The 15,881-nt window shown below is 37.7% G+C and overlaps 1 protein-coding gene and 1 pseudogene across 1 annotated transcript; both read right to left on the bottom strand.

The window, feature by feature from the left end:
- Positions 1–542: 542 nt before the first annotated feature.
- On the bottom strand, positions 543–2,214 carry LOC100399496 (tubulin alpha-1A chain-like). The gene has a single exon (XM_078348437.1). The coding sequence runs from the start codon at positions 1,657–1,659 to the stop codon at positions 763–765; it is 897 nt and encodes a 298-aa protein (XP_078204563.1). The 5' UTR covers positions 1,660–2,214; the 3' UTR covers positions 543–762.
- LOC144579165 (tubulin alpha chain pseudogene) lies at positions 1,756–2,214 on the bottom strand (annotated as a pseudogene).
- Positions 2,215–15,881: the final 13,667 nt, after the last annotated feature.

Genomic DNA, 15,881 nt, shown 5'->3' with positions numbered 1-15,881 from the left:
ATCCACTGGTTTAGCTCCCACATTTAATAAAAACATGCAATATTCATTTTACTGTGCCTGGTTATTTCACTTAACATAAGGACTTTCAGTTCCATCTATGTTGCTGCAAATGATAGGATTTTATTCTTTTAATGGCTGAATAATATTACATTGTGTGTATATACCACATTTTTTAAATCCATTCATTTGTTGATAGACACTTTGACATCCTGGCCATTGTGAGTAGTGCTGCAATAAAAAGGGGAATGTAGATAGCTCTTTGCTATACTGTTTTCCCTTCTTTTGGATATATAACCAGCAGTGGGATTGCTGGATCATATGGTAGTTCTAATTTTTGTTTTCTAAAGAGCTGCCATAATGTTTTCTATAATAGCTGTACTACTTTACATTCCCACCAAGAGTGTATGGCTCTTCTATCTCGGCATCCTTGCCAGCACTTTTTTTTTTTTTTGTCTTTTTAGTAATAGCTATTTAACTGGGGTGAGATAATATCTCAATGTGGTCTTGATTTGCATTTCCCTGGTGATTAGTGATGTTGAGCATTTTTTTTTTTTTAAGACAGGGAATACTTTATTCGAAACCCATCACAGAAATGGACAGCTTGGGTCTGTAACAAAGCATTCATGTTTTAGAGCATAGGTCAGTAATTGTATATAAGAGCATACACTGCTACATACAAATTAACTGATCAGACCACAACTTTTCATGTTTAAAACAGAATAAGCTTCCCTGTAAAAGCAGCACCTTTGTGACATTTTAACTTTAGTATTCCTCACCTTCTTCCTCGCCTTCTCCTTCAACAGAATCCACACCAACCTCCTCATAATCCTTCTCAAGGGCAGCCATGTCCTCACGGGCCTCTGAAAACTCTCCTTCCTCCATCCCCTCACCCACGTACCAGTGAACAAAGGCACGCTTGGCATACATCAGGTCAAACTTGTGGTCCAGGTGAGCCCAGGCCTCAGCAATGGCTGTGGTGTTGCTCAGCATGCACACAGCTCTCTGTACCTTGGCCAGGTCTCCACCAGGCACCACAGTGGGAGGCTGGTAGTTGATGCCAACCTTGAAGCCAGTGGGGCACCAATCCACAAACTGGATGGTACGCTTGGTCTTGATGGTGGCGATGGCAGCATTGACATCTTTGGGAACCACGTCACCACAGTACAACAGGCAGCAAGCCATGTATTTACCATGGCGAGGGTCACATTTCACCATCTGGTTGGCTGGCTCAAAGCAAGCATTGGTGATCTCTGCTACAGAAAGCTGTTCATGGTAGGCTTTCTCAGCAGAGATGACAGGGGCATATGTGGCCAGAGGGAAGTGGATGCGAGGATAGGGCACCAGGTTGGTCTGGAATTCTGTCAGGTCAACATTCAGGGCTCCATCAAATCTCAGGGAAGCAGTGATGGAGGACACAATTTGACCTATTAATCTATTCAGGTTAGTGTAGGTTGGGCGCTCAATATCGAGGTTTCTACGACAGATGTCATAGATGGCCTCATTGTCTACCATGAAGGCACAATCAGAGTGCTCCAGGGTGGAGTGGGTGGTGAGGATGGAGTTGTAGGGCTCAACTACAGCTGTGGAAACCTGGGGCGCCGGGTAGATGGAGAACTCCAGCTTGGACTTCTTGCCATAATCAACTGAGAGCCGTTCCATGAGCAGGGAGGTGAACCCAGAACCAGTTCCCCCACCAAAGCTGTGGAAAACCAAGAAGCCCTGGAGACCGGTGCACTGGTCAGCCAGTTTACGAATTCAGTCCAACACAAGGTCAATGATCTCCTTGCCGATGGTGTAGTGCCCTCGGGCATAGTTATTGGCATCATCTTCCTTGCCTGTGATGAGCTGTTCAGGGTGGAAGAGCTGGCGGTAGGTGCCAGTGCGAACTTCATCAATGACCGTGGGTTCCAGGTCTACAAACACTGCCCGGGGCACGTGCTTGCCAGCACCCGTCTCACTGAAGAAGGTGTTGAAGGAGTCATCTCCTCCCCCAATGGTCTTGTCACTTGGCATCTGGCCATCGGGCTGAATGCCATGTTCCAGGCAGTAGAGCTCCCAGCAGGCATTGCCAATCTGGACACCAGCCTGGCCAACATGGATGGAGATGCACTCACGCATGGTTGCTGCTTCGCGGCTGCCGAGCAGATGGCGGAGACGAGGAGAAGTTGCTTCTTACAGCGCGACTCTTAGGCGGTCGATGTAAGAGAACCTGCCGAGCATTTTTTCATACACCTTTTGGCCATTTGTATGTCTTCTTTTTAAAAATGCTTATTCAGGTATTTTGCCTGTATTTAAATTCAATTTTTTTGTTGTTATTGACTTTTTCGAGTTCTTTATTCTGATTATTAATCCCTTGTTAAATGGACAGTTTGCAAATATGTTATCTTAATCTGTAGGTTGTATTTTCACTTTGTTAATTATTTCCTTTGCTGTATGGAAGCCTTTTAGCCTGATGTAATCCCATTTGTCTATTTTTTTTTTCTTTTCTTGCCTGTGCTTTTGAGGTCCTACCTAAATTTTTTTTATCCACACCAACATCCTGTAGTATTTTCCCATTTTTTTCTTCTAGTAATTTCATAGTTTCAGGTCTTAAATTTAAGTCTGTAATCCATTTTGATTTGATTTTGATATGTGGTGAAAGACAGGGGTCCAGTTGTATCCTTCTGCATATGGACATCCAGTTTCCTTGCAGTTTTGTTTATAGAGGTATGGTTAGAACTGCCTCAGCAATGGCAAACTGCCTCGGTAATGGTGGACCACCTTAGCAATGGCAGACTGCCTCAGTAGTGGTGGACTGCCTTGGTAATGGCAGACACCCTTCCCCCAACAAAGCTGGACTGTCCCAGGTCCAGCTGTGCTTGCTGCAAAACTCCCAATCCAGAGCATTTCAGATTGCTGGTCTTTGTGGGGGTGGGACCAGCCAAGCCAGATCACCTGGCTCCCTGTTTCAGCCTGCTTTCTTTCAGTTGAATGGGTGGCTCTGTCTCCCAAATGCTCCAGATACCAGTGGAAACAGCTGCCCAGATTTGTGTGAGTTTTTGTGTGAGACCTGATGTACCAGCTGTAACAGCCACGCATGAAACTCATGGCACTTTTCAGCCCAGAAATCTCATCTGTGGGCGGTAATAACTGGTTTGGAAATGTGATATTCACTCACCCTCTGCATTGTTCTTACTGGGAACTGCACTCCAGAGTTGTTCCCATTTGGCCATCTTGGATCGCCCAATTCCCTTCAGAACTTTAAACAGGTCATACCACTCTCCTGGCCTGTAAGGTATCCACTGAGATGTCTGCTGCAGATATATTGGATCTCCATTGTATGTTATTTGAGTCTTTTCCCTTGCTGTTTTTAGGATATTTGCTTTATCCCTAACCTTTGGAAGTTTGTTTATTAAATGTCATAGGAAGTCTTATTTGGGTTAAATACGCTTGGTGTTCTATAACCTTCTTGTACTTTAATATTGATGTCTTTCTCCAGATTTGGGAAGTTCTCTGTAATTATCTCTTTGAATAAGCTTTTACACTAATCTCTCTACCTTCTCTTTAAGGCCAACAACTCTTAGATTTGCCTTTTGATGGTTTCTAGATCTTGTAGGCATGCTTTGGTTTTTGTTATTTCTTTTTGTCTGTCACCTCTGACTATATTTTCAAACAGCTGTCTTCAAACTCACTGATTCTTCCTTCTTCTTGATTAATTTTCCTGTTGAGAGACTCTGTTGCAGATTTTCAATTGAAATTTTTTAGCTCTAGAATTTCTGCTTGATTTTTAAAAATTATTTCAATCTCTTGTTAAATTTATCTGATGATAGGATTCTGAATTCCTTCTCTGTGATCTTTAACTTCATTCAGCTTCTTCAAACTGCTGAACACTCTATCTAAAAAGTAACATATATTTCCAGGATTTGTCACTGGTGCCTTATTTAGTTCATTTGGTGAGGTATGTTTTCCAGGATGGTCTTGATGCTTGTGAATGTTCACTGATGTCTAAGCATCAAAAAGTTGGGTATTTTTTCTAATCTTTGCAATCTAGACTTGTGTATACCCATCCTTCTTGAGAAGGCTTTCCAAGTATTCAAACGGAATTGAGTGTTGAGACCTAAGTCTTTGGCCATTATAGCAATATCTACATTAGAGGTCACCCCAAATCCCAATAACACTGTTACTCTTGCAGACTCATAGAGGTAATAACTTAGCGATCTTGGGTAATATCTGGGAGAATTCTTTGGATTGTCTGGCTGAGTCTCTTGTTCTTGTCCCTGCCTTCACCCCAAACAAATAGAATCTCTCTCCATGTGGAATTGTCTCACATTATGGGAAGAATGATGCAGACACCACCGTGGCCACCACCACTGGAACTGTGCTGGATCACGCCTGAAGCCAGAACAGTAATGAGTCTCAACAAAGCCTGTGGTAACTATTGCCTGGCTACTCTGATGTTTATTCAAGGCTCAAGGGCTTATTACAGCAGGTGGTGAACCTGCTAGGCCTGAGTATCTCTTTTAAGGGAAGAAGATTCTCTTGTGGCTCAGGGTACATCTAGAAATGCTGTCTGGGAACAGGACTTGGAATCAGGAACTTTAGGAATTTACTTGGTTCTTTATTGTACTGTGGCTGAGCTAGTAACCCAGTTGCAAGAAAAAGTCCTTTTTAAACTTCCCTCTGCTGTCCTCAAGCAAAAGGTATCTCTCCCCTGTGCCACCACTGCCCCAGGCCCATGGCGACTACTACCTGGCTACTGCTGATGTTTACTCAAGAGCTCTTTAATCAGCAGATACTGAATCCTACCAGGCCTGTTCTCTCCATTCAGGGAAGTGGGGTCCCCTCTGACCCAGGGCAGGTCTATTAGAAATACTGTCCAGGAACTAGGACTGGAAATCAGGGACTTCAGGAGTCTGCATGGTGCTTTATTTTACTATCCTTTTGACTCTTCCCTCTCCTTTCCTGAAGCAGAAAGAGTCTCTCCCCATGGCCACCACAGCTTGAATGCACTGGTTCACACCTGAAGCCATTATGGTACTGGGTCTCAATGCCTGTGGTAAGTACTGCCTGGCTACCTCTGATGTTTATTTAAAGCCCCCCAGGGGTCCAAGGACTGGCCTGCTTGGATCCCACTACCATTAGCAGGGACCATGCCCCCTTTAGAGGTGAAGTTGCTGTGTGCTCACTTGTGTCCTTGGAACACAAGAATCGGCCTATCTGGAATTCTCACCACCAGCAAAGCTCCAACACAACCTCTGCAAAAAAAAATCACAGCCGGCTACAGAGGCATGTGGGTGTACTTTATAAAGAGTGACTCTCCAGATAGAAAGAATAGGGTGAGGGGAGTAAAGGGCTATAGATAAGCTTAGCAGGAGAAAGAGGGACAGATAGTGTTGGGGTCCGGCACGTCTGCCGGGGGGCTACCGACCTGCGGGAGTCCCCAAGACAGCCAACATAGATGTCTCATTCAACCTGAGGGAGAGAGTGCATGGAAGTGAAAGAAAAAAGAAAAGCGGAGTCTGGAGGTCTGGCTTAGGCTATGTCCAAGCAGCAATTTTATTTTTTGCAATATGTTCCATTATATACTTTTCTGAAGTTAATGTTGTTTATGCCAGATCAACATACTTAAGTTACAGTAAGCAAGTTACACCCACTAAGTTATGCCCAGTAAGTAAGTTAAGCCCAGTAAGTCAGTTACGCCCAGTAAGTTACGGTAAGTAAGTTACGGTTATGCCCAGTAAGTTATGGTAAGTAAGTTACAGTTACACCCAGTAAGTTACGGTAAGTAAGTTACCAAGTGTAAATACTTAAGTTAATATTTTACAATGAAGGTAACAAGGGTCCAAAATGAACACAATCAAGCAATAAACCATAAGGAGCCAAAAGTGGACACAATGCCTCCCAAGTCCTCATATCCATAAAGTAATGTCTGTTAATTATTTTGAATAGCATAGTCCCTCTCTCGGTTCCTGCTTTCCCTCAGCTCGACCCCCCCAACCGGGGATCTGTGTCCGGGCTCAAGCTCACCGTATGGCGAGACCCATTTCCTAGGGGCCTCACACGGGAGCGATCCCCACAGATCCCTCAAGACAGAGCTTCTATGGGAAACAAATAGAAGCTTTTAATACAGTTTGTTTTTACAATTTTTTTATCATGGTGCATGGTTAATCTCCATCCCAGCTAGAAGCTTTTCCAGAGAGAGAATTTATGGCAGCTTCCTCCTAAGAAACACTGTCTTTAACAAGATAAGGAAAGCTCAGAAAAGGCTTCTTTCTGTATCTCCTTTATCTCAAATGTCTTCAGTTTAAAGTACTCTTTATGCCATTCTGGCAAGCTGTGGATCTCTTCAGCCTCAGGAAGGTCTATAGTTTCTGCCCTCCCATTTCTTTCTTGCTCATGCAAACTGGTCACCATGTGAACAGGCCTGGCTACCTTGCTGGAGAATGGGACACTACATGGAGAGTGCTTCAGTCATCCCAGCCATCTAAACCCAGGCATTATAAACCAGTGAGCACCAGCTGCCCAAAAGCTGAACTCAAACTCGTGAGCTAGACCAGCTGAGGATAGCCGCATAAGGCCCAGATAAAAACTACCAGCTGACCCACCCCAAATTGCCCACCAATAGAATAACCATTGTTTTAAACTATTGAGTTTTAGGATGATTTGCTATGCAGATATAGATACCTGATAGATAAATGTATACTTTTTTTTTAAGCAATAGACGATTTAATAAACTACAGTCATCACTTGGTATCCATAGGAGATTGGTTTCAGGACTCCTGAGAGTATAAAAATCCCTGGATGCTCACATCCTTTACATAAAATGGCATAGCATTTACATACAACCTATGCACATCCTCCCATATACTTTAAATTGTCTCTAGGTTACTAACAATACCTAATACAATGTAAATGTTGTATAAATGTTTGTTATGCTGTATAGGTATTATTTGCATTATTTTTTGTGGTTGAATTTGTAATTTTTATTATTTCCTTTGAATATTTTTGATCCATACCTGGTTGAAGCCACAGATGCAGAATCTGTGGTTATGGAGGGCCAAATGTAAAGGTTATTTAATCATCAAAATTAAATTATTGGTGGCATGACAATCACCATGATCAAGTTTAATTTCAGAATTATAAATAGGAAACTTATTAAGCTTTTCTAGTTATTTGTCTGTATATGAAATAAATAAGGAATGAGGTTAAATTTAAAGTCAGGAAGTGGGAACCATTCTTTATAATGAAAGGCATAGTAATTATAGCAAGGGCCTTATTATACCCACTAGATACTACTGAATGTTTGTGAATGTTTTGCTAAGCAAACAGCTTAGCAAAAATCCTAAAAAGTACTAAACAGCTTTTCAGTACAAATGTGAGCAGTGTATTTGAGAGGTGAATGAAAGACAAAATTATATTGATACAGGAGACAGATGGAGAAGAGCAGGTAACAACCACATATACTAGGTTTGCTCTGAACTACTAATTCAAAAGTGTTATTACTGAGAAGAGGACTGTTTCTCAGCCTCAGGTTTCATACACTGATTACTAGCTTAAAAAAAGTCACTACAACCACATACCCAGCCATTACTGTTATATAAGATTAGACAACTGGAAGTAATGATGGAGTTTTAAGCCTTTCCTAGATACTTCTGGCATAAACACTGCCAGTTAGGATAGAAAACTGCATAGGAAAGGCAAACCATTTCTCCTCCCCTATTGTCATTCTGAATTACATCATGATTTAAGCCAGTAGGAACTAGCTTACTGTTTTAAATAATAATTTTTAAAATATAGTGAGTTTTCTTTTTCTTGATTTCTGAAGCAGAGATAACCAGAAATGTGTTATGTATGCAAAATACACTGGGTTACAAAATAGGTTTTTTTTGTTCCTTGGGAGAGTCATTTAGCATTGTTTTGCCTTGTCATCTGTGTGTATGAGAGAGATCTAATAGTTTTGTTTTACAGAGATTTATGGCAGGATTCATTCCAATCATTTCTGCTTCCGTGCAAAGCAGTTGTTGAAAGTCTAAGTCTAGTTGGCCCCTGAAATAACACACAATGTTTTTGGGTAGTGAAGATGAGATACCTTTAACAATAAAGCTCCTCTCACAATAGAGAAATGGCCACATGGCAATTAAAAATTATACTGTGTTAACAGAATGAAATGCAAAACTATGTCTACCCTAAAATGACATCATCAAAAGAGTACCTAGGCTGCAAATATTATTAAAAATATGAAAATATGTTAATCTGTTAGTCAATAAAATTTATTTAAAATTTTATGTTACTATTTTTATAACAGTGTTCAGACAATATCTATTTCTTTCCAAAATGTATACAAACAATAACAGTAGTATAAACACTCTTAAATATTAAATTGCACAACTCTTGATAAAAGAATTCAGCAAAGTTTCTGGATACAAAATTTATATGTTAATATACGTAAATCAGTAGTTATTCTGTACACCAGCAATGACCAACCTGAGAATCAAATCAAGAACTCAACCCCTTTTACAATAGCTGCAAAAGAAAAAAAAAATACATAGAAGTATGCCTAACCAAGGAGGTAAAAAGACCTCTACAAGGAAAACTACAAAACACTGCTTAAAGAAATCATAGATGACGCAAACAAATGGAAATACATCCCATGTTCATGAATAGGTAGAATTGATATTGTAAAAATAACCATACTGCCAAAAGCAATCTACAAATTTAACACAATTCCCATCAAAATATCACCATCATTCTTCACCAAATTAGAAAAAACAATTCTAAAATTCATATGGAACCAAAAAAGAGCCCACATAGCCAAAGCAAGACTAAGCAAAAGGAACAAATCTGGAGGCATCACACTACCTGATTTCAAACTATATGATAAGGCCATAGTCACCAAAGCAACATGGTACTGGTATAAAAATAGACACAAAGACCAATGGAACAGAATAAAGAACCCAGAAATGAAGCCAACTACTTGCAGCCTACTGATTGTCAACAAAGCAAACAAAAACATTAAGTGGGAAAAGGATACCCCATTCAACAAATGGTGCCATGATAATTGGCTAGCCATATGTAGGAGAGCGAAACTGGATCCTCATCTTTCACCTTATACAAAAATCAACTCAAGTTGGATTAAGGACTTAAATCTAAGACCTGAAACTATAAAAAATTCTAAAGGATAACATTGGAAAAACCCTTCTAGACATTGGCTTAACCAAGGATTTCTTGACCAAGAACCCAAAAGCAAATGCAACTAAAACAAAGATAAATTCCTGGGACTTAATTAAACTAAAGAGCTTTTGCATGGCAAAAGGAATAGTCAGCAGAGTAAACAGACAACCCACAGAGTGGGAAAAAAATCTTCACAATCTATACATCTGACAAAGGACTAACATCCAGAACCTATGATGAACTCAAACAAATCAACAAGGAAAAAATAACTAATCCCATAAAAAAGTGGCTAAGGACGTGAATAAACAATTCTCAAAAGAAGATATACAAATGGCCAACAAACATATGGAAATATGCTCAACATCACTAATGATAAGAGAAACGCAAATCAAAATCACAATGCAGTACCACCTTACTGCTGCTAGAATGGCCATAATCAAAAAATAGTAGATGTTGGCATGGATGCAGTAAACAAGGAACACTACTACACTGCTGGTGGGAACATAAACTAGTACGAGCACTATGGAAAACAGTATGGCAATTCCCTAAAGAACTAAAAGTAGAACTACCATTTGATCCAGCAACCCCATTACTGAATACCCAGAGGAAAATAAGTTATTATACAAAAAAAGATACTTGCACATGCATGTTTATAGCAGCACAATTCACAGTTGCAAAAACATGGAACCAACCCAAATGTCCATTATTCAACGAGTGGATAAAGAAACTGTGTTATATATGTACCATGGAATACTACTCAGTCATAAAAAGAATGAATTAATGGCATTCGTGGCAACCTGGATGAGATTGGAGACTATTATTCTAAGTGAAGTAACTCAGGAATGGAAACCAACATCATAGGTTCTCAAAAGAAAGGGAGAGCTAAGCTATGACAATGCAAAGGTATAAGAATGACACCGTGGACTTTGGGGACTCAGAGTGAAAGAGTGGGAAGATGGTGAGGGATAAACAACTACACAAATAGGGTGTGGTATATTCTGCTCGGGTGATGGGTACACCAAAATCTCACAAATCACCACTGAAGAACTTACTCATGTAACCAAACATTACCTGTTCCCCAATAACCTATGGAAATAAAAAAAATTAAATTAAATTAAAAATTTTTAAATGGCACAACTCTAATATAATGCATCAAATTACTGCTTTGAGCCATATTGAAATGTTTGATGTTAGCATCTTCTGGGAATTCATATGCTTTTATTCTACCCTGAAGCAAACAAAGAATTCTTAAAAATCAAGGGTCCTGAATACGTGCTACAAGTTTCTCACAGCACTTGCTTCATCTATATCTAAAAAAAGTAATAAATAGTCAGAGTTCTGTGAACATATGTATAAATTTTATAAATTAGATCAACAGCTTGATGAAGTTATCATTTTTTAAACCAAAAACCTCTGCTGCCTTAAGACTATAAAACGCAAGCTCAACGATAGGTTATAAAGCAATGATCAACAGAAAAGAAATGACTTCCTATAATTGGGCACTTTTTATTACAGGAATCAAGAAGCTTTATAATACTCTACACATGTGCCTTAACTAACAATATTGATCACAAGCCTCATCTTAAATTATTTGTATATAGTTACATCTTCTTTCTTAATTACGTCTCATTCACAGTTCCTGAGTCTTTTGCTGTGCTTCAGTCTGAAAGTGTAATATGAAATATTGAGTCACTAAGCCATCTTGTTGTAAAAAATTCACGACTGCATTATTAACAACTACTATTATTGACAATGTGTGAGGAACTCTATCAAGCATGTTACATAAACTTCCTAACACTGGGAGATAGCTTATTAGCCCCATATTATATAAACATGATATACATGAAAACTAAACCTCAGAAAAATTCAATAATTCACCCAAGGACAAATAGGTAGTAAATGGCAAAATCAGGATGTAAACCAAGTATAACTCTAAATTAATCACATTCTATCACCTCTACTAGGAAGACCTCCTAATCTTGTCTAGATGATCAAATCAATATTTTCTGCATAGACAAACAGATGAGGAAATCAATTCACCCATGATCCCATTATATGACCTCTATCAATAAGTAGAATAATATTAATTTTTGCTTGCCTACAATAATTCTACATTATGCCTGTGATTCCTACATAATTGTTAAATGTGCCTTCTTTCACTCTCAGAAGTGTCTTAGGGTAACAAAGTTAATGGTCATCTTACTCATAAGCACCATTGTTAATGAGTCAATAAAGGGAGCAACCACGTAGAAACTGATTTCACAATGGTGTTGCAAAGCTATGTGTGGGGTATTCTGTCTGTTTCATGTAATAAGGCAGAGCAGAAACCCTGACTCTCCTGACGAAAAAAAAAAAGTGTAGACTACATAAAAATAGTTTTATAATCTTCCTTTATGAACTATTAACTGACAAGAAAATAAGAAATACTTTGAGGAACCAAAAAAAAATAAGACAAATAACTAAAAGCGGTTTTCCCCTTGAGGGCATAGGCCAAAGTGGGGGAACTTGGATTTTCATAGCATCACAGGAAACAGAAGACAGGAGACAAAGTGCAGGATCTCCCCAAATAAGAAATTTAATAGTTTAGAACCTTCTCAAAAGCCAAGGCAACATACAGCTTCATTTAATATTGACTAGGAATAAACCTACTCCACCAGTGAATGTAAGAAAAACCTTAAAAAACTTGGTGCTGATTATTTTTTACCTCAAAGTAGTCTTCCCATGGGTTTACAACCTGAATTTATGACACCTTACCTTACAGTGATCACAGAAGCAGAAAAATGATAGAAATGGTGCAAATCTTCTTTGTAGAAATCCACCTCCAAAAAAAATCTCAAAAGGCAAAGGTAAATCTCTAAAAAATACAAGCTCAAAGTCAAAAGTTATAAAAAATGCAAGAAAACAAGGAACCTTGAGGGAAAGACAACAGAAACAATAGCACAAACAGATTCAAAACTCGTTTAATATCATAATTATCAAAGATAAAATATAAAATAAATAGTATGTTTTTAAATGATGAAAATATGAATAAATATAAAAAGATGAGGACAATAATCAGTAATTTATTTTTAATTATTTTAATTTAAGAAAAAAATTAAAATAACTTCTAACAATGACAAACAATATTTACTGAGCAGAAGATATTTGCACTCAGCACCAACAAAGAGTTCATGTGTAGAATATATAGAGAAGTCCCACAAATCATAGAGAAAAAGAAAGACAACTCAACTTAGACAAAAGTCTTGGGCATGCGCTTCATAAAAGAATGAATATAAATAGACAATAGGCATGTGAAAAGGCACTAGGTTTTATTAATAATCAGTGAAATACGATTAAAACCCTAGTTAGTTGCCACTACATACTCATTGGACTGAAAAAAAAAAAATTAACGTCTGGAACAATAAGCATTAATTGGAGAGAATGTGGAGGCCTAGAAAGGCTCAAACACACCGGTGGAAATGTAACTTGATAGAACTACCAGGAAAAAGGCGTTGCTACCTACTAAATAGATGTCTACCAGTGGTTTCACTCATAGCATAGAAATCTATGTATTACTGAGCCCAGAAGTCATAAATAAGAAATTTAGCACAGGATTTTTCAAAACAACCCATCCTATAAACAACCCAAATGTCAGTCATAAGTAAAAAAAGATAAATTTTCTTTATTATATTCATGCATAAGAATGTTATAGAGCAATGAAACTTAACAAACTAGAGCTACCTACAATCATACAGATGATTTTTACAAACATAAACTTAAGCTGCTAAAAAAAGGGAGTTACAGGCCAGGCATGGTGGCTCAAGCCTGTAATCCCAGCACTTTAGGAGGCCGAGATGATCACGAGGTCAGGAGATAGAGATCATCCCGGCCAACATGGTGAAACCCCGTCTCTACTAAAAAATACAAAAATTAGTTGCGTGTGGTGGCACAAGCCTATAATCCCAGCTACTCAGGAAGCTGAGGCAGAATTGCTTGAACCAGGGAGTCAGAGGTCACAGTGAGCCGAGATTGCACCACTGGGCTCCAGCCTGGCAACAGAGCAAGACTCCATCTAAAAAAAAAAAAAACTGTGGGTGGGAGATACAAAAGAATACAAACAGAATTACTCCATTTCTATAAAGTTCGAAAACAGGCAAAACTACATTCTCTTCTTTGGAGCAGAATGGAAATGAAACTGTAAGAAAAACAAAAAATAAATACAAATTTAGGATTGAGGCTGCCTCTGGGAAGAAGATAGGCTTCAAGGAGAGTGTAGAAACAACTTCAAAGGCAATGCTAATGTTCTTCTTAAAATGGGTGGTACACACACATACGTGTTCATTATTCTTTACACCTAACTCATGTTGTGTAAATGTTACTTTGTTTCTACTCAATATTTCATTTAATAAAGAAACTCTGATGACTTTTTGAGATTGAAAAATTGTGACGGAACATATTACATGTATTATATTCATCACAAATTTGCCAGCATATCACCTTTACATAGAAAGTTATTAAGAAGCATAAGTCAAGAACCATTGAATTTACTATACAGAGGTGAAGGAAGAATATCTGCCTCCTGTATGACAAAGAATTCAGTATTTCTAGTTCCAACGATCTGGACTTGTTATTTTCAGGTCATAGTTTAAAAGATAATGTCATCTCTGATGGTTTTCTATACTACATTCTGAGGAGTTGGGCGGTTTTTTTAGAGGGTCCTTAACCAAGGTGATTAAACTGTCCCTCATTGCTACACACTACAAAATATAGTTTGAACTGCTAAGAATCCTGGGAAGCATGATTTAAGGAGAGTGGCCAAAAAGGTTCATCAGTTTCTTGTAGTTTAACTTGGCAATGAGTGTTTATGAAGCCTATCTTGCTGAGACAGCACTAAGATTAAGGAATCCTTGAAGTTTCAGTTCACACAGTGTTCTCTGTTTTCTCAAAGCCTAGCACAATGCCTGGGATGTGTTTAATAAGCACTTCTTGAAGAAATATGTAAATAATGGGTAAATGGAAGACTTCTTTTCTTCCTTTTATCATGTCCATTCCACATTGTAAAGAAATCAGAACCTAGAAATACTTTGTCAAAAAACTTTTTATTCTTAAGATGCATATAGAAAAAAAGGGAGGGCTCTATCTATCTTTATCAGTTTTTTGATATATATTATTTTTTCTACATAATTTAGCATTTTCTAAAGTCCAAAGCTATGAACAAAAAAGCATTATCAGTCAATGTCCAGAGTGAAGACAACCTTATAAACTGAGAGACTGACACTCCTGCTATGAACTGATATCTGAACTATGAGGGGTAAATTTTCTAGAACTACACTGAAATGATTTTCAACTACATTGCTCTGGGATCCACAAAAGTCTCAAAGTGAAGGCAGAAGTTGCTGTCTCTGCCGCCACTGCTGAAATGAAACAACCATCTAGTATAAGACACAGATGTTATCGGTTTTATTGAGAGAACTCACACACTAAAAAATCACCCATTTAAAGTGTACGAATCAGTGGGGTTTTTTTAGCATATATACAGAGTTGGGGCATCATAACCACAATCTAAATTTAGAACATTATTTTTATTTTAAGATTACTCCATTTTGTATCTTCTATCAGTAATTCTTTTTCTGATTATGGCTAAATAATTTTTTCATCATTTAGCTATACCCTATTTTGTTTATCTACTTATAAAATTATGGACAGTTTGGTTGGTTTCATTTTATGGCTACTTTAAGTAATACTATAAACATTTTTATACACTTTTTTGTATATATAAATTTTTTTTCTCTTGAGAATGTACCTAGGAGTAGAATTGCCAGATCATAGGTTAAGTCTACGTTTAACAGTTTCAAGAACTGATAAGCTGTTTTCCATTTTCCATTTCTAACAGCAATGAAGAGGGTTCCAGTTTCTCCATATGGCTGCTAACACTTGTTATTTATTTATTTATTTATTTATTTATTTATTTTTGCCTGATTATAACCTCCTGGTAGATATAAAGTGGTCAAGGTTTTGATTTGCATTTTTCTTATGATTAATGATGTTGACCACTTTATCATTGTTTATAAACCATTTGCTTTTTTAGTAAAAAAAGAGCTATTTATATTATTTACCCAGTTTTGACTGGATTGTTTTTCATTATTGAGTTACAATTATTGATATATTCTGCATACGAGTCTATTATCAGATATATGTTTGCAAATATATTCTCCCACTCTGTGGGTCTTCCTTTTACTTTCTTGATTATATACTTGTAGTCCAAAATGTTTAATTAGAGGTTGGATATTTAAATATTTTTTCCTCTGTTACTTGTGCTTTTGGTGTCATATCTTGAAAAACCGTTGCTTAACCCAAGATCATAAAAATTTACTCCTATGATTTTATTGGAAAGTTTTATAGGTTTAGCTCTTATATTTAAGATCTTGATCCACTGAAATTAATTTTTTCTATGGTATGGGGTAGAGATTCAACTTTATTCTTTTGCATATGGATATTCAGTTGTCTAGTATTGTTTCTTAGAAAGGCAATTCTTTCTCCATTGAATTGTTTTGAAATCAGGCAGTGTACGTCCTCTAGTACCTTCTCCTTTGCAAGATTTTTTGGCTACTCTGGGCATCTTGCATAACATATAAATTTAAGATCAACTTGGCAATATCCGCAAAAAAATACAGCCAATATTTTGATAGAGATAACAGCGAATGTATAGATCAGTTACCATGTTGACAACATTAAGTCTACCAACTCATGAA

Source organism: Callithrix jacchus, chromosome 14 (genome assembly GCF_049354715.1).
Source record: "Callithrix jacchus isolate 240 chromosome 14, calJac240_pri, whole genome shotgun sequence".
NCBI lineage: Eukaryota > Metazoa > Chordata > Mammalia > Primates > Cebidae > Callithrix > Callithrix jacchus.
This window is presented reverse-complemented; position numbering and strand designations above follow the sequence as displayed.

Excerpts from the sequence above, each read along its gene's own strand:
- LOC100399496 (XM_078348437.1), bottom strand. The coding sequence starts at position 1,659 with ATGGAACGGCTCTCAGTTGATTATGGCAAGAAGTCCAAGCTGGAGTTC.